We start from the raw sequence: 23,200 nt of genomic DNA on the forward strand, positions 1-23,200 counted from the left end.
GTAGCCCCGTGGCACATTCCAAATCCAATTTGCAGAACTTTCACTGCAGCAAATAAAATGCGATCTCTACATGAAAATTATATTGCAATCATACATCCTTCTTCCCTGCCATGCATAAAAGCAGCCTGAAAAAAAGGTGCTGCTTTTTCTTAATGCGTTTTTCAGCAGGGTTTCACTGATGCCTGATACTGCAGTGATGAGCTTAAGTTGATAAAAAAATACATCAGAACTACAATTCAATGAAAGAATGCTTTTTAATCAGACTCTCAAATAGCTAAGCAGCATTTGGGAGCAAAAAATCCTGGATTAATATTAAATATCCCATTCCTTCAGTGCAAAATGCATCATAAGCCTCCAAGAAGTCATCCAGCACAACCAACACACAGATAGTCTGTCTTGGTATGTCTAAGATGAAAACAAACACAAAGCATCTTTGAGGCCACCTTTTCTTCATAAACAGTCAAGTAAAAAAAGTCAAACTTCTTTTTAATGTGGAACTTCTAGACCTGTGACCACTTAAAAATCTGCTGCCCACTGTAATATGCCATGGAAAAGCAGCAGGTGTCACTTCCTCACCAAGATATGCCATTCATGCTGTATGGCATAACAGCTAAGCATCTGGTGGGATGGTAGCTGGCAGCTCTAAAGACCTCTGCAGTCCATGGACAGTCAATATGAGGAGTGAAGTAACACAGAAAAGGAAAAAAAACAACCCAAAAAAGCCCCTCTGAATGAAAATATATTAGTAATAAAAACAAAAAGTCACACTTACCTTAGCTATTTTCACAAAATGGCTCAATATTTCTGCCCTTATTTTTAAGGTTTGTGCTGTTAAAATTTCTCGTACAACCCAAAAACTAACCTGAAAGGAAACACAAACATCTAAGTATAATTAATAAAGAGGCCAATTGAAATGGCACCTGTACATTTTCCAGGTACTTTGAGGAAGGTACAAGCTCCTCCAAACCCCCACCTTTCAAAGGTAGCAGTACTGTAGCCAAGGGGCTGCTTCCTCCATAAAAGGCTTGAGCAGGCTGGGCTCAAAGGCCATGTCCACTCTGCACCCTTGTTCCTGGCTTAGGCTAGTAAGTGGGGCATGCCTCCCTGTGTCTCAAGGGAGGCATGCCCCACTTACCAGCCTAAGCCAGAAACATGGAAATGAAGCTGCTCTGTGATACCCATTATGTCCACCCTTGAGCACTCTGCTCCAGCGTGCTTGGCAGTGACAGAAGGACAACCCTGGAAAGCCTGTCTATGTAACAGAACAGGCAAGTCCCAACGCCTGCTACATTCTGTAGCCTGGTGCACGTTCACAGTAGTAGTACTTGGTTTGGTGCCTGTGAGCGGAAGCACGTGGGTGGTGGGTGCTCGGGAGCGGCTCTCCTCGGGACCACAGGAGTACACGGGGAGGCAGTGTTCTGCGTGCTCAACTCCAGCATCTGGCCTAACCCAAAATTGCTAAAAATCAGCAGCTGCATCAGCAGGGACATTGTCACTGCCACTCTCTGGCCTGGGCTGGAGAATGCTCAGCTTTTGCAGGGGTGGTGCCAGCGAGCTCAGGTGCACAGAGAAACTGAGGAGCTGGGACTTGCTCAGTGAGAATGGAACCTCCTTGGAACATATAGCTACAGTCTCTGAAGCCTCAACTGGGCCTATGCAAATAGATTTTTAAAGACTTAAAAACTGGCCAAACGTGAAAGGATTTTCATGGAACTGCAGGATGCATCCCTGTCACAAGGGCCACTTTCCCTGCCAAATTTCAAGTCCCTGCTCCAAAGCATAGGGGTGCTACAACCACTCAGTGAAACAGCTGTAAGAAAAATTTTAATGGGCAAAATACTATTTTTCTTTAACCTCATTCTTGGAAATGGCTGAACTGTTTTGGCTGAAATTCTTCAAAAATATATTCAGCCTGTGGCAGATATCCAGCATGAAAAATATGAACACAAGCAATTACAATCTGGCAATTTTATAAAGAGTTGAAAACACAATTTTATAACAAGAATTTTCAGGAAGCATAAGAAATAGCGATGTCAGCTTTACCTGATAAAACTACCACAACAGATCATGGTATTTCTATATTTATCAATAAGGGCTGTCAAGAACTTCTGAAGTCCAGAAAACTTTAAAGAAATTAAAGAAAATAAAGCTGTAATTTTAAATATCTTGGGCTTAATTTGGCAAAGTTTTTAAGATTACTTCTAATTAAGTACATGAAAGGAAGGGAGCCCTATTAACTTAAATGGAAAAATTAACATGTTTTTAACATATTTCAAATCAGGGACCTTATTATATCAGGCAATAACTAAAAATTATACAGGTACACTGCAACATGTTCAGTAAGGATAACAACCACAATATTTAGAGCCTGTTCCTTTTTTTCCCCAATTATTAAAGGCTGCATTCTTGCCATTACAGTTGTTCTACAGCACATTTTTTCCATGGACTAGTGTAAGAATGAGTTCAAATGGCATGCTAACTAGCTAAAAAAAAGAACTGCTGACAGCTTTTTAAAAGCACACACAATTCCTGAACACACAAAGCTGTCCACAAAGTAGACTAAAACAAAAAAAAAAAAGAGACCAAAACAAAACAATTTTGCCAAACTAACTTTGTTTCTGTGTGTAATGAGGATTATATCAGCATCCTAGAAAATCTTAGGGTCTGGCAGAAAACCTGCTGTTTAAGAGCAGGTTGTTGAACTGGAATATAATCAAATATTCTTCATCAGAAAGAAAAATAACTTTTTGGTACCCAGCAGACTACTTTCACATCTATTAAACAAATAAATAACTTAGATAAAACAAATACAGTACATGACATTAAAAGTGGTGGCCAAACCAAAACTAACAAACAAGGATTATTTTTCCAATCAATGTCATTTAAAGTTTACATTTGGCCTTAACTTAAAAAAAGTACAAGGCAATTGCAATCAATATATCATGTGCTACACCCAGACTAGTCTGTTTTAAAGCCCATAACTCTCAAGAAAAATGTTGTTCTAATTACTTTCTGATTGCTCATCTATCAAGGCAAATGTGTTAATAGGATTCAGATGTGGCCCATATATCTATATTTGTAAAGTAACAAATTCAATCCTTGCATATTGGCAGACAGCATTTGTTCAGTGAATTTAAATAGATTATTTACCTGGTTAAACCTTCTGGTAAAGGCAACAATATTAGGGGCGAGGATGTGTTTCTCTTTCTTATTCCATCCACAGCTTGCTAGTTCCTGGAGAAAATATCGAAATATTTCACTGTTTAAGATTTGTTATGGGGCAGATAAAAGTAAGTGTCCTTTTGTGATATGGTGTTCTAAATATTTAGTTATATCTATACCAACTTGTTCAGCCTAACCCTAACCCTCTCTTCTCCAAACTCCTGACTCAGGAGTTTAACACAACTGGGTTCTTATTATAGTACCAGTGGTTTGGAAATGCCTTTACCCACCACTGAAAGTGTATAGAGGTAGTTAGCCATGTTAATCAGAAGTCAGACAGAAGGCAGCATAGACACGCACCTTACAGATTGACTGAATTAGAGATGCATAAGCTTTCATGAGCAAGAACTCATTTCATCAGATGCATCTCTGAAATGATCAAATGGACTTCATCAGCTTTTGCTCGGGAAAGTTAAGCATCTCTGACTGAGTTGGTCTATATGGTGCATCTTTACCCTGCCTTCTAAAAGCTTAGCTTGTTTGTGAAGTTGCCAGACTGGAGTGGTGAAGACAATGTCTATTAATAGCTGAAAAAGGAAGATAATAAGAGACAGTGATCAGCACAGATTGTATATTGTCTTATTTTAGCAACACTTTGAAAAGCTACAGTTTATGGTCTTTTGGTTTTTCAACATTTTATCTTTCTATGTTAAACTAAGAGGAATGCACAGCCTCTGTTACACCCCCCTTCTCACCCCAAACAACATCAACAGGAAAGCAAACTCCCCCCCAAAGCCACTCAAACTGAATACTGGAATATAGGAAACCATGGCAGGCAAAAATCAATGATGCAGCACAGATCAAGATAGCCATCCTAGTTCTCTCAGCAGTTTGTATGTGCATCATTTTATCTTGACCTACAAAGTACTTAAAATCAGTATTAAGTGGTTGAGGGCATGTCTGCTTGGATGTGACTCTGGCATGGAACTGTATTTTCCATATATCTGACTTCAGAGTTGAGCTGTATAGCAGCAGATTAGTGAGCAGTTGAACACCTAGGTTTTGTGCTTTTTTGAAGAAGCTATGCAGTGGTCTCTGTCTTTTAAGATAGTTCACACAGGTGAGATAGCATGTTACTGGTTGTTACAGAGGGAGCCAATTTATTTTAGCTCTAGTTATTTTCTCTGTTGAAATCATGCCTCAAAACATCTCACAAAGAAAAAAAGAGGATTTATACAATTTCTAATCTCATGGGTTAGATTACAATACTAATGCATGAAAGCTTTGTTTATTTTTGGTCAGATGTTTTCACACAGATTAATATAATTGGACATTACTATTATTTGCATTATTGCTCACTTTGCCATGTATTGCTTAGATCTAATAATTAAAAGGTAAACCCAATTAAAAAAGTCAAATAGTACTTTAAACACACCACCTTTTTAATTACAGCAGTAGCTACAGACCTAGACAGACAAGTGTTTATTTCAACATGCTCCCTCCCTCACACCACCGGGATATTTGTCTTTGTACATAATATCAGAAACAGCTGTCGATGCACTGCAGAAGCCACTTGTAGTAGGCAGCTTATTCATCTTCATGGAAGAGCATTGTAAATCCTCTCCCTATAAGCACTGTACTTCAAAACCAGCAAGGTGCAAAATGCACACTTACAGTGCACAAACCCAGCAACAGAACTAAGTCCCTATACATTTAGATTATAACCCAAGTTATTTCCACTACACAGGAAAAGAGTCCTTTGTATTTTAAGGAGTCAAGGGCATCTATACAGTTCTTTACATAAGGATTATACAAAACTCGATTCATGATAATGGAGACAACAGTATTAAACTAGGTTCTTAAGTAGTTTATGGCAAAAAACAGTATTTCACCTAAACAACAGACCAACCATGCAGACCGTATTACATCATAAAATACAACTGCCTTTCTAGACTCCAGGCTGTTTTCAAGCTAGAAAGTAAAACTTAAGCTTCAGTACTTATACAGTTTGACAACAAGTACACAGTGGCAAAAGCAAAGCAGCCAGGAATACTCCTGTGCCTACAGGCACCCAACTCAGGCACTCAATGAATCAAGCACATAAAACTGCAACACTGGGGAACATCCAAACAAATTGACAAAGAAAACCAAAAAGAACAACAAAACCCCCAAAAACTCATAAACAGAAGTTGGAGGGGCTGGAAGGGCCCTGCTCTCAGTACTGTCACTTATGTAACAGTTTCATTTTTATAATTTGTGTTCATTATTTACTGCCACAAATGTGCTTTGTGTTGACCGTGACAGAGAAAGCCAGTCTGTGCCCCAAGCTGCGTCTAATTCCTTTCAAGGTCCATAAAGGGGGAAATGAGACAAGAAGCATCTGCCCTCCTTGACCAAGCACACCTCTCTGCTGGATCGGAGCACAAAACTACAGGATCTTGCAAAGGCCCTGGATATAAAACTGTCACGGGCTGAGCACTCTGAGCCCCCAGTAAAACCAGCAAGCACAGACGGCACTCAGTACTTCATAACAGCGAGTCTATATCCTCACGACAGTCACTTGATGGGCTAGCCCTGGCCCCCAATGTCCACAGAGCCAGCTGTCCACAAGAGGCCTGCACTCGGCATCCACTTTGCTTTGCCTCCTATGCCCCTGGGATTCAAGGGGCCTTCACAGAGCTTTTAGATGAGGACGACAGTTCAGAGACTCACCCCACTACTTTTTCTTAAATTAGCCATACAAACAGCTAACAGTTATGCATTAAAAGAAATCCAAAATTATAAACTACGGGTTCAATTTCACAAGGGAAAAGAAACCTATTTTTAAGTAGTTGTTTCATGACGTTCCAAATATATTAGACAGCCCAACTCTCTCCAGTTACAAATTACCACATATCTATGTAGCCCAACTCTCTCCAGGCTCAAATTACCACATATCTATGTAGCCTTTCTATTCAGATCTAGCAAATGGGGAATATGCACATGCTGGAAATGAGTTCTCCAGAACAGCAACTCTAAATCATTCCTATTTTTACAGGCACAGATTTTCAAACAACATTTTGTGCAAGTATCCAAATGTGAGTTATGCACTGCAGAGGCCAGCAGGGAGAACAGAATCAGCCAGAGGTGTCTGCCTCCAGAAAGCATTTTACACACCTTGAAAAACTGAACTATTTTTCCCCAGAAAAGCAGGCTCAAGTTAGAGCAGCAGGAGCATAACAACAGGGCCACTCCTGCAGGAGAGTGTTGGGGCAGGGGTACACAGCTTTGCTTGGTGTCCTTGCCTGCTGCCTGCCCCGGCTCTTGCTCGTAAAGCAACAGCAGCAGCAGCACAACCACTATGTACTGACTGCCACTGGAGGAGCAACTGTGGGACTGCTCATGCTGCTAGGGTGTGGACTCCAAGGGAGTGGGGGGATGCATGAGTGACTGGTGTCGCCTGAATCTGGGGGGGCACCCACAAAAGCCACTGACAGCAGCAGCCCTGTCGGGGGCACCAGCCCTACTGACAGCATCAGTGTTGGCCGTTGGGGGGGGGGGGCACGTTCACCCCCTGCAAGTCACCTATGGAGGGACAAGTCTGGTGCCCCTCCTAAGTCAATGCCCTAGTTATGTTACTGGTGAACAGCACGGAAAACACTTCCAAGTCTCTATTTCACCCTCTGTGACAGAAGCCTCCAACATGTAAGGCTTCTGCTGCTGCTGCTAATTCACACCTGTGAAGGCATACACATTCTCCACGTGACTGGCAGATGTCTGGTTTAAGAGTTGGAATTTATACGATCACATAGAAAAAAGTTCTGCTGTGGGAGACAGCAAAAGTTGCCTTTAACAGAACATGGGGAAAAATTACAGGTAAAGAGAAACTGTTGGCCACTAACGAAGGAAAACCCTATACACAAATTAATTTGAATGGGTTTAACTTAGACCAAGTTTGAGCTTTTAACTGAAGAGCAGATTTTAAGCACACATGAGGTAGCATTTATTTACCAAGTTGTTTGTTTGTTTTTTTTGCTACATAGCTAAATCACACTCCATTTCCATACGCTCAAAGATAAAGATGATTTTTTTGCCATGTTAAAGCAGTGATTCTCAGCTGGGTACCAGCAGCACCTTGGGGTGGTTGAAAGGATCTCAGGGGCAACTGCCATGCAATGTTAACATTGTTAGGTGGGCAAACATGATTCACAAATTAAACCCAGAGATTTCAAACAGGAATCAACTGTATTAAAAATATTCTGACCAGTCATGGTCCAAGTTCTTTGCAACAGACAAACTGCTGTTATTTTTCCATAGTCAAAAAAACAAATGAAAGCCAAGAGCTGATATTTTCTGAGGGCTGCTTCAAGTCTCATAAGAAGTGCCTTGAGTCTGAAAAGGCTGAGAGCTGCCGAGGTAAAGACATAAATATAAACGCATCTTAGTGAGAGTACAAAGGAAAAAAGTTAGAATGTAAAATAGGAATACTGTGTACTTTGAACAGAACTTTTACCCTCAGCAACAATATGGCTCATATATGGCCATATGAAACCAACGTAAAAGTCTACATCTCTGTGCAAATGCAATGAAATGTGGCCATATAGTTTCTTTCCACGCTGTTACCACAGTACTATGCAAACACGTTTTAAATTATAGCTTAATGAGCAAGTGGAAAAAAAAGACAGCAGGCATCACCTTTAAAGGATGTTCAAATATTTAAAACTTGGGATTTTATTTTGCTAAAGTGCTAAAACCAATTTCTCAAAAAATAACTAATTAAAATCAGAAAGAGAAAGACCCGCCACCCCAATTATCCTTCTAAAGATTAAGCTGGGTGACAACATGAGCCTAGTAAGCAGGGGGGTATGTGCATGCACAAAAATTACATTAGAGCATCATGAGACACCCTCTCATTCTCTTGTGGCAATACACTGTACTGCAACTTCCTGTGTACGTGAGAAATGATGCACAGATCCTGGTTTTCTCTGTTTAAAATTGAAAATTCTCTGATAAAAAAATCCCAAATTATCTGATTAAAACCTCAAAATCTACATTTCTCTGCAATTAAAATGAAACGTCACTATCAATAGGTATCAACTGAACCCAATGTTTTATTGATGTATTTACAATTTTAAAGCAATTTGAAAGCCTAGCAGTGCCTCAATCATTATAATAAAATAAATTCTAAATATCTATATATTTTGAAATTGCCTGTGCCCCACCCCTCAGACATACCTGCAGGGAGCTAATCTCCACCACCGCTGCCTGCCTGCCACACATGTGGTTTCCCCTGTGCCTGCTCCCCCCAGCCCAAGTGGTCCGCTACAGGCTGGAACTCTGCCAGCCTGTACAGGGAAACCCACAGTTCCCACATTTTTCTGCTTCTGCTTTAAAAGGAGAAAAAAATCCATGTTTTCCCATGGTGAGTAGAAAGCCCAGATCCCTGCTGAGCTCTGAAGAGCCCAACAACTCCCCTTGCGTAAGCAGGAAAGAACTCTGGCAGTAAGACAACACTTGGTGTTGGCATGTCCAGAAAGTACTGTTTCCATTTCAGATTCATAAGTGGTCACAGGCACCAGTCAGAGAGAAAAAAGTCACAGCAGCAAATCTAGGCCCTGATTCAAGAGAAAACCCTATTTCATGGCAATACATAGGGCCTCTTTACACATTACATTTATGCCTTAATTAAGGCATTGATCGCAGCCTAATTGGCAGGGGTGCTACATGTGCACCCAATTTCAGGTGCCCTGAAATGGTAAACTAACCATAAAAGTGTTCCACATACAACATAGAACATTTTTATGGCTGGTTTGCATGGCACCATAAGTGAATATGTGGCATGTCTGGGGCTCCCCAGGGCCAGGGCTGACTATGAGCTGACTGATGGTCCCAGCCCTGGGGGCCCTGAACTGGCCGAAGCGCAATCCCAAGGCTGACTCTGAGAATTAGCTAATTGTCAGGACTGCACCAGGGCATGCTGAGTTGCAGGCATGCAGCCTTCCATCTCCTGGGATCCTGATCCCAGGCTCCCCTTGTGCTGGCCAGTGGAAAGGGCACAGCTGGGCACTAGTCTCCAATTCCACAATCACACCACCTGTCATGCACAAAGTGCAACTGTTGGGTTAGCTTGGTCTCATTCACTTTCACTGTATGAAGATTGAAACTTTGAAGTACTTCTGACACATCCAGAAACAGATGAAAGTTTAAAATTGGGAAGCTTTATTTACAGTGCCATTTGTTATTTCTGTCTCTTAATACATTTTCAGAGTTTAATGCATATAGCCATCTTGTTGTTTCTAATTAGAATTTGAAACAAAATTCTGCCTTTATGCAACTAAAAAAAAAATCCATATGCATTTATGAACTGGTGATCTGGTGTCTGATGTTTACATTTTCTAGATCTTAAGCTTCTTCATGGACTTAGCTTGACAGCCAGTGCTTTGAAAATTACATATAAATTTATTTATTTTTAATCAGAAGCGTCTGCTAGCACCAGTAAATTAAATAATATAAAAAAAAGAAGTCGACCTTTCTATTACATAAATTCATATACAGAAAATTTAAATTCCGCTGTAATGCAATCACTTCAGGCTGATTTTTTTTTTAAATCCAGGATCTCTAACTTACTTTTGGAAATCTTTAAAAAAAAAAACAAAAAAAAAAACACAGCTCAAATTCCTGCTCAATTATTAAACTGCAATATATTGCTTTCCTGCAGACTTACTGCTAAGAAAAGATTGTCATTATTTTTTCTAGTGACAAGCACAATGCAGTTGTCATCATTAAACATACCTAACAGCCTCATTTGCTAACAGCACACACAGTAGTCACAAGACTCCACTGCCCTTCCCACTCTGAGAATACAAAGCAAGCATGGTAATGGCTAGCAACCAGTGACTTTTTAAATGTGCGAAACAAGTCTGCAAATCTCCCAGAAGAAGGGAAGGTTTGTTTAGTTGAAAGCCATCCTCACACAGTCATTAATTTTTGTTAAACTATCTATAAGTATTAACAGAGAATAACAGCCAAACAACCGACTGCTGACACAGGTACTTGAGTCTGAACAAATTAGCTCTCATCTCTGTTGTGAGGTTTGACATGAAGAGGGGAAGCCTGTTACTGTTTCAAGTAAGCCCATCACATTCCTGGGCCATGGCTCATCTTTGCTTCTACTTGGACAGAGAATGCGTTTAAACACTTTCCTCTGGAGTTACTGGACCCAGTTTGGTTTTAGAGCTCTCTGAAGAACACTGTCCAACATCAACTGCTTGGTTAGATGCTAGGATTATCTTTGGACGTGAGTTAATGAATGCTATTGGATCCTTGGCTGTTCCTGCCTATTCCATCAGCAGCTGTAGCAGTGTTTTATTCATTTGCTCAGGCCATGTCTGAAGGGGAAGCATTCTTAGTCATCCATAACCACTGCCTCCAGAACAGAAGAGTGCAGCGAGCTCCAGATGGAGCTATGTCAGTAAACTGGGATGTGTCCGATACAGGAGTGCCTGCCTACTTCGATACTGGGCAACAGAGCATGTCCCCAGGGTGCAGGCAGGGCCTGTTGGCTGCACATGCATTGCACCCAGGGATGGTCTAAGGACATACACAGACAAGGTTCTTTGGGTAAATGTGATATCTTTTATTAGACCAACTAAATAGTTTTAATAATTAATCTCAATTTTTCCCTTTACATATTTACTATAACGTATTTCCATCCTGCCCATAACAACAAAACAGGACAATTTGCATATGCAGAAATCTGAGAGTTATGAATATGTTCTTATTTTTAAAAACTTGAAATTAAAAACACAAAACTCTCAAGAACATTTATAGGTGCTATGCCTAGTCCCAGACATCTAGATGTTATTACAACATGTGCAATGCTGACACTTTCGAACAGAGAAAGTTGCTTTTGACATTAATGGCAAAGACAGTCTTAGCATATTAGAAAGATGATTTTTTTCAGCACACATTTAAAACAGTACCAGGGGAATTGGGGGAAAATACAGATAGATTGTTTAAACACCAAACTACAAGTCTTCTCCAAAGACTATACAAGCCAGAGTGATATTATAACAGTGTGTAGTCAATTCTCACCCTTAGCAAAGTTATCTGTTACAGCCCTAATGGGACCAAGAATCTAATGTATTAATTTCATATACTTTTTAAGTTAAACACAGCTGAGAGCAATTATATTGCCAAGCTGTGCCTGCATTAATGGGCCAAGTCTTGATAAAATTAGTCACTTATTATAATCAGCAGGGAACAGGGCAGCTATAGTGTGATGTTTGCAAACGTCCATTTTCCTTTCACCCTGCCAAACCTTTACTCATCGTCTACATGACTTCCTAGAAGTTCAGTGTTTTCAGAAGCTATTTTGGCTTCCAAAACAGGACTGAATCAAACCATTTTTGTTTTTAAAAAAAAAAAAAAAGTCAAACCACATTTCCATTTTCTGTCATCTGTCACACAAATTTAAAACTCAATGAGTATTACACTTGTGAATGAGGTCCTAATCAGCTGACAGTATATAGACATAAGTGGCAAAACAGACCATTTAAATAATTCTCACTCAATTAAGTGTATATCCAAATAATATTGCTAAAATACACCCTATTAGCCACTTTTAATAATATTTCCTCTCTCAGGTCATACCACTTTCACACTCCATAACCTGACGCAGAGTAAGCCACTATGAAACTGAAAAAGGAAAAACATCTACCATTTACAGACTCACAGATGTATAGGTATGTGATGGAGGTGTTAGTAAATACCCTTGAAGTCATGCAAAATCTAAGGGCTTCAAAAGTTTAGGCAGATCAATGAGCTATAAGCAATTAATGGAATTCATAGAATCAGAAGGTGCATTTTCTGTATGTGCTGTTCTTTTCTCTACCCTTCTATGCATGCTCATTTAGTTTTTTCTTTCAAAAAAGGGATCAGTCTCCAACAGCATCTCTGGAACATTTGAATTTGCTTTTTCTGTTACCCTCAAAAAGGACAGCTAACACAATCTTTTCTATTTTCTAAAAAGTGATAAAAGGGATTTCTTTAAAAATAATTCTCTGCAGTTGTGAGTTCTCATTTTCTCCTTTCCCTCTATAAATACTTACAGATCATGAACAAAATCACCTCAAACTTTTCTTTAAGCTAAATAGACTGCATTTCTTCAATATTTTGCTGTCAAGACTTCCAGGACTTAAGTCATTCGCATGGTTTTCTGTTGTATACTTTCCAATCTGTCGTCATATTTTTGAAGTGTGGAGTCCAGAACTGGAAATATTCCAGTAATGGTCTCATTAATTCTGTATGCAGCAGTAACACCTACCTAGTTCTATGGCTCCAGTGATTACACTCGCTTTCTCAACCATGCCAAAGTTCATGTTCAGCTGCTTATCTACCATAACCTGAAATTCTTTTTCAAGTGACCTCTTTCCAGAATACAGTGCCCCCGCTTAAGCATAACCTATCTTCTTGGTTCCTTGATGTATGATCTAGTATTTAGCTGTATTAAAATGCATGGTATTCAAGGAAGCATAGTTTGTAGTGCAAACCAGGCAGCTCACTAGAAGTGACCATCCTTATTTGCCAGTGTATTAACTTTCCAGTCATCTGCAAACTTTGTTAACAACAATCGTTGTTTGAGAAAGTGAAAGGTATTAGGCTACGAACTGCAGGACCTCTCTCGTTTTTTAACCAGAAAGTCAGGCAGTGCTTATTCCGATGCTTTAACTGAGCCTTCCTTCTAGCCAGTTACCTGTGCCAAGCAAACTGAAGAACTCATCAGGAATGCTAATCAAGACTCCAAAGATCCTATTTTCCAGTAACCTTGCTTTACTGGCACTACATGCCATCCTTTATTCAGTAATGGTTACTAACTGTATCCTGCTTTTGTCTTTACATGATTTTATCTGGGATCAACGTTAATCTAACTGGTTTGTTTTACAACTGGAAAAAGACTAATGTCTGGGACTCCACCAGTATCCCAATACTGTTAAATAGCAACATCAATGCTCAGAATGCTCTTTAGTTAATTTTAAAATGTTTTCAACATAACTATTTGACCATGGTGGGTTTAACTTTACTAGATGTAGATTTTACATCTTCACACTTCTTTTAACATTTACCTGAATTTAATGACTGCTGATTTATAGTCACTGTTATCAAATCTCCCTCATTTTCCACTTGTTATACATTTTCATGTATTGCCCCTTTTATTACCTTTCCTAACTAGGATGTTCTTTTAGCCAATCAAGCTTTCCTATGCAATTACAGAATTGGGATTTTTGGACACTTAGTGAAGTTTGCTTATGCCCCATCAAATTGTTATTCAGATTCTTAACTCTTTCTTTGCAGTCTTTCCTAGTGCTCATAGGTGTTTTCAGCTTCAGGATGCTGATCATCTTAAAGTCTCCAATCTATGCCATGTTTTCTCACATACAACATGCATCTAGTCCTGCCAAAAACATCCCTCCTACGCATCCCAAATTGGGGTGAGTGTATTAAGCAAGTAAGCTATTTTCTTTGCTCAAAGATGCATGCCTCGAAATACTGTTCATGCCATGTGGCTGTCAAGAGAGTTGCTTGCCACTTGTGTTTGGTTTAGAAAGCTGAAGAAGCACAGTCCTGTGTTGACTCTCTTTCAGATGTAGCTATTGGCTAAGTATTATATGCTTGTGCATGTAGCAGAAAGTGAGCTGCTGGCAGTATCCTGAAAAGGTGCTTTTTCCACATCATATGCCTTATTTACAGGTACTTATACAAAGTACTATTTAAAGCAAAGAAGTAACAGTCTTGCTACTGCCATTGTAAGAGTCCTCCCAGTGTCCAGGAAGTGTGGCATCCCAGGAGACAGTCTGCCATACTGGGGAGTTCCTGCTACCTCACCATACTGTCCACTGGGAGCCACACTTTCTGGACACTCTATGATCCCAGGAGCACTAACTCCATGTCATACTGTCGGCCATGACTCTGGAAATATCTTTTTCTCCATGTTCTGCCTTCCAAAAATAACGTGCATATTTTTTTGGTGCATCGCCACCACCTGTGCTTGGGCTATCCAAACACTTAGCTCAGGGGTCAGTTACCTCTGTCTGTTGGAAAAAGGTATAACATCAAATTACCAAATGGAATATACTATTATATTAGAAAATTATTATGTAATTTTTAGAAACTCAAAAGGAAGTTTTGATTAGTAGGTGCATAGGTATCCCAGCATATTAAGCAATTAAAATGTATTTAAAGAAGGTCAACATTTGCCAACTATTAATGCACAAACTTCTAGGGGTGCACTGATACAGATTTTTGGGGTGGATACCAGTATCTGATTTTTAAGGAGGCACATTAGCTGAAGCCGATCCAACTTCCAATACAGCATGGACAACCGTGTGCAGCTGGTAAGTCTGTTGTGGTGGAAGGGGATGAGGGGAGGGAAGAGATGGGGGGGCAGATCAAGGTCCCTGTGGTGAGGGAGGAGTGGGGCAGGGGCTGGCGCTGCCCATCTGTGGCAGAGCGGGGGACAGAGCCATGGATCATCTGGGTGGCACTGGGGAGGAGGGGCCGCACAGCTCCTGCTGCTGTGTGCACCCCAGGAGGGGATGGGGGGCTGCACACCCCTGGATCTACATGGAGTGGGGCAGGCTGGACCGGAGCTGCATTGGGCTGTGTTCAGGGTGGGTGGCAGTGGCAGTGCTGGGAGGAAGGTTACCATAGCCACCTGGTAGCTCCCTCCCAGAGCCACTGCTGCCCACTCCAAGTGCAACCCTGGCCCAAACCCTGCCCCCCACCCCATGCCAGGAAGAGCCTGGCGCAGTCCTGGCCCCAGCCTGCAATTGCAACCCATCCCACTAGTGCAGATCTGGGGGCACATGCCTCACCCCCGCCCTCCCAGGTTGCACAGAGCAGCAGGAGCTGCCACCCCCACCCCCGGCGCACAGCTCTGTCCTGTGCCTGCCCTGCTCAGGCAGTGCTTGCCGCAGTCCCACTCCCTCCCTCACTGGTGGGGAGAGGCATTGATCTGTCCCTTCCCTCCCTTGCCACCACAACAGACTTACCAGCTGCATGGAGCTCTCCAAGCTGTTGGACTGGCTCCTTGTTGCCTACATGTCAACTGGGTTTGTCTTCCTTGCCAATGAAACTCGCAGAAAGTCAAAAGAAGGGAGATTTCCTACAGAGATGTTGCAAGATCTTTCTCCCAAGCCTAACTTCTGTAAAAAATACTTCTATTTCATGGTACTGCACCAGCTCTGCACCTCAAGTATAATAGCAATGGCAGTGGCTCCATGCCAGTGGCAATGGGGAACTTCCTGGGGCAGGTGAGATTAATCCTCACCCTCCCAACACAATCTCCCAGTGGGGCTTTACCATACTTGCTAGCTATGCCTCTGTGTGCACAGAGTAGAATGAGTGCCTGACTTAACATCATTTTTCTAGGTCCTATCATCACAGCACACTGCTGATAACTAAATAGCAGATACAAGAGAAAAAAGTTGTATCAACAGAACCAGAACAGACCCTCTCCTGTCTGCAGAGAGATCCACCAGACAGAGTGAATGTCAAACAAATGTCACATGAATTCAGCATGAGTGGCTTGCACTTCAGCAGACATTTCTTACCAGTACCATGTCTAGAGTTTTCAGAGGAACTGAACTCTAATTTACCATGAGAACCTCGTAACAAAACCTTGTTTTTTCAAGGGTCCTCAAGGGCAGGGTCTACCAGGTTTCCCTAGACTGCCAAAGCCTTCAACAGAAAAGCTAACAGCTGTGCAGGAAAGTCAGCATGCTTGTCTGATCTTCCAGAACGAGATTTGGAATGCATCATGAAAAGAAGCTAAGCTCTGCTCATGTGTGTGGGTGTCTTTAAGCATGAGCTTAAGAAACTGAAGTGAAAGACTTTGAATGTAAGTGTCATCTACCTCCCTGGTCTATTCTGGTTATGTTAAGAGGCATCAAGAATGTGCAGGCCCAAGAACTATTGTTCAAGTGTTTATGTACATTCACAAGATTAATGTCTTCATTCACATTTGAAGGCAACAAATTATCTATCTGATCAGTCCATTATACCCCAACACACCACATACATTAACAGTTAGATTAAGAAAACATACCTCTGGCTGTATAGCTTTAAATACTGGCATATCCATTAATGTAATCTGGCTCTGCAACAGTAAGATTAAAAATCATTTAGGGTAAAAAGAAAACTATTACATTTTTCCATCTGCTTGTTACTGGTGGGTGCAGCCTTCCAGAAGGTCCAACTCATGCATTTGGCCAACACTTTCCCCATGAGCAGATTCACTGCATAATCAGAGAAGTTTTTTGGTGATATTCTGTCCTTCCCTGAAAACCAACAGCTGGTCAGCCCCAGTGTCAGCAGGTTACTGCTCTCTGCAATGCTTCTTACTGAGAAGTTTTGCCCACAAAGGGTTCATTTGCATCTTGTAATGGCCATTATCCAAGGCCAATGCCTATTTTCTCTACTGGCAAGAACTCACCAGTACGAGAAATTTCCTCTCTCATGCTACTTTACATTTTATGCTTTTAAAAGAAATTGCTCAACTTTAGGAAATGACCTTTACTTGGTTGCACTCCATTTCCCTGGGAATCTAACTGTAACACAGCAATTCTAGCCTCCATTGACTTACAATGCCATGGGTTTATTTCACACAGTACTGCCAACAATCAGACCAGACCCTCTGGGCTTGCTTTGATAGCTTTCTCAGTTGAATTATATTAATTCAAGTTACTTGAAATACTTAACAAAGGGAATAGTACATGCTTGAAGTCAATGTAGTGAAAAAGTTATCTGTAACTTACTGGCTATTATTAATTACAGTAAAGATATAATTATCTAGTTCTCTGCTGGGATCAGAACCAGCAGAGATATTTCAGTTGCCACCAGTCCTGTAGATCACAGTATTCGAGTAAAGCAGTATGAGCAGAGCATAAGAGGGCATCAGAGAATGCTTCAAGCTAAGAGGTTTTATGTTTTAGTTTTAAAAGTTTTCCTGCCCCATGCTTTAAAAAAAGTTGCATTTAATAAATGGGATTTGCTTTAGGCATCTTTGCAAATCCCACAGAGGCCCTTTCCACTTTTGTTGTTGAACTTTTATTCATAGTTGTGGATGACATCTCATTTGGTGGTAAGGCAGAAGGAAGAAACCTTGTAATATTTTTAAGACATCTGGGTGAGAAGACTTGTGACCATCAGAATATTCTTCTACTGAAATTACCAAAACAGATGGAGTTTTGCTAGCATGGAAAAAATGGTGACATTAATTAACGCTGTCCTGCCACACTGTTCACGGGGCTTGGAACAATTATGCAAATTTGGAGTCCATTTCACTACCCCTCGCTCTTTCACCTTCATGTTTTCTGGCAGACATCGTTAAATACGCAGTTTAAATCTGAAGCAAGCAGCCAAACAATACAAGAGCCATATTGGGCCCTTACTAGCACAGAACTTTTGCTTTCAGTCTGGTACAAAGAACTGACAGTGAGGGTATATGACCTGATGCCCTTTGCCTAGCAAGTCTTCATCCCTTGTTTTTGAGAAATAACTGCTTCTGTAGGAAAGTGAAAAACAGTGCTGGTAGATGTTCACGTAAGAAAAGGCTAGTCAGGACGGCTGTGTCTGCCTCACCGACTGTCATATCCTAAAAGACTGTGGACATTCATCAGCATCTTAAAAACCAGTATAAAATTTTGGAGGAAATCCAAACAACTTTGTAGTTTCTCTTAAACCTCAAAATCCCCAAATGCTGAATCAGCTCAGTGATGAATACTTCAATGTTGAAGCTTTTGGCTCAAAATGTATATGGTCAGAAACTTGCCTCAGAGTGCTGAAAGTTGACTTGCTTAAAAGGTCTTATTCTAAGACAGAAAAAAAGAAATGTTTTATGCTATTTTTATACCCTGCTAGTCTCAAATATTCCACAAGAATAAATTCAGAAATAACATTTTTACTTACAGCAAACTCCTCAGGAGTTACTTTCAATACATCAAATACAACTGCATCATAGCTTTTATTGGCATAGTCCGAGCTCCGTCCCTCCAGAGAGTCAGAGCTGCTACTACCCTTCAAAAAGAAAAAAAATATATAGGAGGGTTATCTGGAAAAAGTATAGATGTCGATGAAAACAAAAAGAGAATTATACCAATGCATAAAAATAACTTTTATAAGAACTGTCCGGCAGATAGACTTCATAAAGAACTGTCGCGTTTTACTGAAATTCTGTTCCTTGAACATATTTAGTCTAATGTGGCTCATGAATATCAGCTGCATATTTTTTCTGTACTTGTATTAAATGAAGGCTAATCAGTACTGGCATTTAGTTCTAAAATGCAGGGGGGGAGAGACTAGGACACCTTTTTTGTAATAGAATGCAAGTTGCATAAAGTTTTTACCATAAAAAAATTTAAAATTAGCAAATTAGGCAAAAACCATGTCAAATAAAGAGAAATCATCTGGGACTTCTGAGTTCACAATCAATGGGACACCTTTAACTTGGAAACCTAGAAATGCGGGAAAAAGGGGAGAAGTGTCATGTCCAAACATTGCTGCTGCTTTAGAGTCATAGAGAAGTAGGGCTGGAAAGGACCTCCAGAGGTCACATCTAGTCCAAGCCCTTGCCTGAGGCTGGATCAGCCCTCTCTAAACCATCCCAAAGAAACCAAAAACTAAATTTTACACGAGTAATAGCCTATTGACAATCCAAAACTTGTCCCAACCTAAATGCAACCCCAGTACTTATTTATGTCCTGATCATCTGTCATTCACCTCTCAGCTCAATGCTTGGGCTACAATGCCAATGCCTAGCCTACAATGCTTGACAGATGAACCGATTTCTGAATGCCTACACTGTCACCCACTACATCAGCATTTAATCTTCACATTCTTGATTTCAAAGCTCTGCAACAGTTCTGTCTACTCCACCTAGTGAGCTTGTTCCTTCCTGCAATTCATCACTAGCAATAAGCTTACACAAAAAAAGTAATGGTCCCATTCTATTAATTTTTTATTTTAGATGGTACATGTTCACAAGTATAAAATTCCATATTTCAGTTGTCTAGAGAAGGGTCATTTGGATGAGCTGGAAAACCAGAAGTTTTGACCTCATCTTTCAATGACTGGTATTTATATTTTTGTGCCTTTCACAAATGCTGTTATAGGGCATCGCCCCACTCTACTACCTTAGAAGGCAATCAAATATTTGCTCCACTTTCCTTGAATGACAAGAGCAGGTTTAAAAGGTCATTTTAGGCAGACATAATAATAGCATTAAGGTTTCTAACACTGCAGACTCAAGTCCCATCTATATCTTTCAGCTTGAAACACAGTAGTCCTCCATGTATACCCTATGTCACTAGACTAGACCTGTTTTATAGTTTACCCACATTGGCATTTCCTAATTATGACAGACAGAAAAACTGAAATGTTCCATTTTGGTCACTTGCCATTTTCATTTCTGCATGTGTTGCACAGTGGCAGACTGGATGGTTGAGAAGAATCGCTAATAAGCTCTTTGGGATATGGACTATTTTTTTGTGTTTGTCAAGTACATTGCCAAGAATCTTGTTTGTTAAAATTCTGCCTGTTCAGGAGATGATGGGAGACAGGCTCATTGGAGACTGTGGTGAAATGCTACTAGAACAATGTGTGTTAACAGGATTACAGTAAACACTACACTTCACAAGAGTCAAAATCCGATTTTTCTATAGAGGAAACCAAGTATTGGAAAAGTCTCAAGGACTAGAGTCTCCTGGTGGCTGAAAGCAGTCTCAAATTAATCTAAATGTTTGAGTACATTGAATCTACACTGAATCAAAGGGTTATTTTGATTCATAAACTTCTTTATTCCACCTATAAAGATGTGTTAAGTTTTTGTGGCTTCTTCCAACCTCAGGAACCTGGAAATATCATCGTGTACCAGAAGTTCTGATATATACTTTTTATTGATTCCTACTTATTTCAGCCTTCCCAAGATGGCAGTGTCTGGAAAAAAACTGTCCACAGAGTTACTGGAATTGATAGTATATTCAAGCCAGTAAGGAAACCAAAAAGGTCAACAACAGAACTGTGAGGTCAACTTTGGGTAGTAACAAACCAGCTCATTTAAATAATCCTGCATCATTAATTACAGGTCTTGAAAAATGCAGTCATTATATTCTACAAAACTGAAAGAGGACAGAGACTAGTGACTATGTACTCTGTGGTTAGAATTTCCACCATGTTCAAAAAAATGGAAGACCCATGCTTATTGCCCTGCATTTGTCTGGCATCTTGTATAATCATCTTATTCAGCAACTACAGTTAATTCAAAAAGTCATTTTAGAAATGGTTATACAACACTATTAGAGGATGGTCTTGTGGTTATAGCACTGTACTAGGAATCAGGAGATCTGCACTGAATTTCAATTCTACCACAAACTTCCTGTGCAACCTTAGGGAAGTTGCTAACATTAATCAATAATAAAATTATTGAATCCTCAAAATGACACAGCACTCAGATGGATGTGAACAGTTTTGGCTTGGCTAGAAGCAGAGGTAAAAACACCTCCAAACAGCTGAAAATGACACAAATCTCACAGGAAGAATCGTAAGGTTGGAATGGATCCAGTCTAACTCCCAATTTAGTATTCTTCTCTTTTTTCACTTAAAACTTCACTCTTTAAAAGTAAGGCAGAGACCATTACAGAGTATGTGCATTAGCTGAAATCCTGACAAAGAATTAAGATGCCATCTTCCTTGCCCAATTCAAATACTGCACTGCTGGATAATGAAGAGAGCAACAGCTCCCTAGTCTGCACCATGATTCATTCACTATTAGCAGTGATATCTTACTCTGAACCAAGTGAAAAAGTATAGTTCTACAGATAAGACGCTGCCCCAGGACTCAGGAGGATCTAGGTTCTGTCACTTACTCTACTACACATTTCCGGGATGACCAGGGACAAATTGCTTAAGAGCTGCTCTGTGCTGCGGTTCCTCACCTGCAAAATGTGGATAATTCTTCTCTACTTTAGGGGGGAACTTTGGAGATGAATTCATCAACATTTTCAGGAGCATGCAAGTACCAGCATAGGCAGATTTCTTTAGAGTTCACAACCTTCCCAATAGCCAACGTATGCTTGGCCAGAAAAGATGTTCCAGCTGTGGCCACAGCTATATACCAAAGTCCGTGGCTTCAGTTGCAACCTGCTGCTAAGAACAATCCATAAGCTGTGATCTACCTGCCCTCTGTCTCCATCACTTTGAGTGATCATCACAAAACTTCATCTGCACCAAGAAAAAAAAAAATGGACGATTTTCTGCTTTAAAAAAAAAAAAAAAAATCTGCCGACAGTAGCAAAAGTTTTGTTTAAAAAAAAAGTCCAAGTCTTGTGTATGCAACTGTTTCTACTGTTGCTACCATTCATGTAACTGCACTGGTGATGAATTATGCTTTCAATTTTCTTCCAAGTGTAGATGCAGTCCAAAAATCTGGCCTGTGTTTTCTAAAGCTTAATTAGCTTGGATTGGGAAAATGCAAAGACTTCAAGAGATGTGCATCTGTAGAAAAAAAAGTGGTTTCTTTCAAAAGATCTCTAAAGCTGCCTACTGCCTTTTCTTTTTGAAGATAGCAGAAGAGTACACACTTTGGACTCCATAATTGACACTGAGCTAACAGAAGAAAGTCCCCATCTTATTTAATATTTTATCTGCTTTTTAAAGTTAGTTTGTTTTTTACTGCAAGTTGCCCTGAGCCTTTTTTGGGAAGGGTGGACTATAAAATATAGTCCTTTAAGATTCCAAACCTAATAGTATCAATAACCCAAATGTGTGAACTTTCTGAGGATCCAGACAAGGAAATGGCACTGGAAAGCCTCCATCTCAACTGTATCTTTGAATAAAGGCCAGAAATCGCATACCTTTTAGAGCCTGGCCTACTGTCAGAAGAAAAGGAATTCAATAGCCCCGAATGAAAGCAGCTCAGTTTATAAAATGTGACAAAGCAGCATAATTACTACTATGAAATTCAAGTTAATGTAATTGCAGCATGTTCCTTTGAGGATGAACTCTTGAGTCTGATTTCTGGCATGTGAATTTTGGATATTTTGTAGGGCCTTTAACATGATAATATTGAGCAGCTCACTGCTGTGTTTCTCTTAAAGGCTGAAGTAATTACCAGAGGGTATGACAGCCATTCACAATTATAGCAAGCTCTAAAAAAACCCTGCCTTTCTTCAGCCATTTCAAAGAAAAACAAAACTATGAGGTCATTCCAAGAAAACAAAAGGGAAACAATATAACCAGATACAGTGGGTCACCAAGTTTACAGAATTATATCTTAAGAAATGCAAGAGACCGATCACTTCACTCCCTAAAGCAAGGGCATGATTATTCTCAAGGCGCTACAATACAGTGATTGCGATGACACACTTAAGGTTCTGTTCCATTTTGCACAGAGCAGGGAACTCTACTTTATGTGGAAAAACATGCATTAGCTTCACCGTTTTACCACACAATCTACCTTGAAAAGCTTAAATTTAAAAATGTAAGATAATCAATTCATTTCTAACTTCTAATAAATTAAAAATTGCCCTAAAATTAAGATTTTGAATCTCATGATTATTCTGGACATGTTAGCTTAATGATTACAAACTGAAGAAAATAAAATAATGACATAATCCTAGAGCCATGTATACATTTTGTTTTATTAGATCCAAAACCAATGTGATTATTCCCATTCTACAGCGTTTTACAGGGAAGGGTTTTTTTTGACTATTTAGAACAGCAATATAAAATTGTGTTTTGACCAATACTTTTTAAAGTTCTTTCCTGGAAGTATTAAAAATGGATTTTGTTAGTGTCCACTGGCTTCAGCCCGGTGATCTTTTGCATCTTATCTTGGTGGATTTTTTTTTTATTTTATTTTTTTTTAAAAAGAAAAAGCCCCTTTGAAGCCATTCAGTTCACTCCTTAACCAGCTGGATAGAATCATGGAGACCAAGATCTTAAAGTGTTTCTCCTCTCTGATTAAGATTAAATTGTATATAAAAGGAGCCACTGCTATTTAAAA

At 40.0% G+C, this 23,200-nt stretch overlaps 2 protein-coding genes across 4 annotated transcripts in view; one reads left to right on the forward strand and one right to left on the reverse strand.

Annotated features, from left to right (window-relative positions):
* Positions 1–23,200, reverse strand: part of RALGPS1 (Ral GEF with PH domain and SH3 binding motif 1) — a 228,681-nt gene that overhangs the window by 172,812 nt on the left and 32,669 nt on the right. For all 3 annotated transcript variants that reach the window (XM_090022095.1, XM_090022096.1, XM_090022097.1), the window contains 4 exons: positions 18,109–18,216; positions 16,247–16,297; positions 3,151–3,234; positions 773–862 (listed from right to left, as the gene is read on the reverse strand). In XM_090022095.1, the coding sequence (XP_089878221.1) occupies positions 773–862; positions 3,151–3,234; positions 16,247–16,297; positions 18,109–18,216 (333 nt within the window). The remainder of the gene's footprint in view (positions 1–772; positions 863–3,150; positions 3,235–16,246; positions 16,298–18,108; positions 18,217–23,200) is intronic.
* Positions 10,838–23,200, forward strand: part of LOC149855217 (uncharacterized) — a 31,406-nt gene continuing 19,043 nt past the window's right edge. Inside the window, exon 1 of the mRNA XM_090022100.1 lies at positions 10,838–13,631. Within this exon, the coding sequence (XP_089878226.1) occupies positions 13,402–13,631 (230 nt within the window). The 5' untranslated portion in view covers positions 10,838–13,401. The remainder of the gene's footprint in view (positions 13,632–23,200) is intronic.

The sequence above is a fragment of the Crocodylus siamensis genome, chromosome 11 (genome assembly GCF_052110815.1).
Source record: "Crocodylus siamensis isolate JL-2025a chromosome 11, ASM5211081v1, whole genome shotgun sequence".
Lineage (NCBI taxonomy): Eukaryota > Metazoa > Chordata > Crocodylia > Crocodylidae > Crocodylus > Crocodylus siamensis.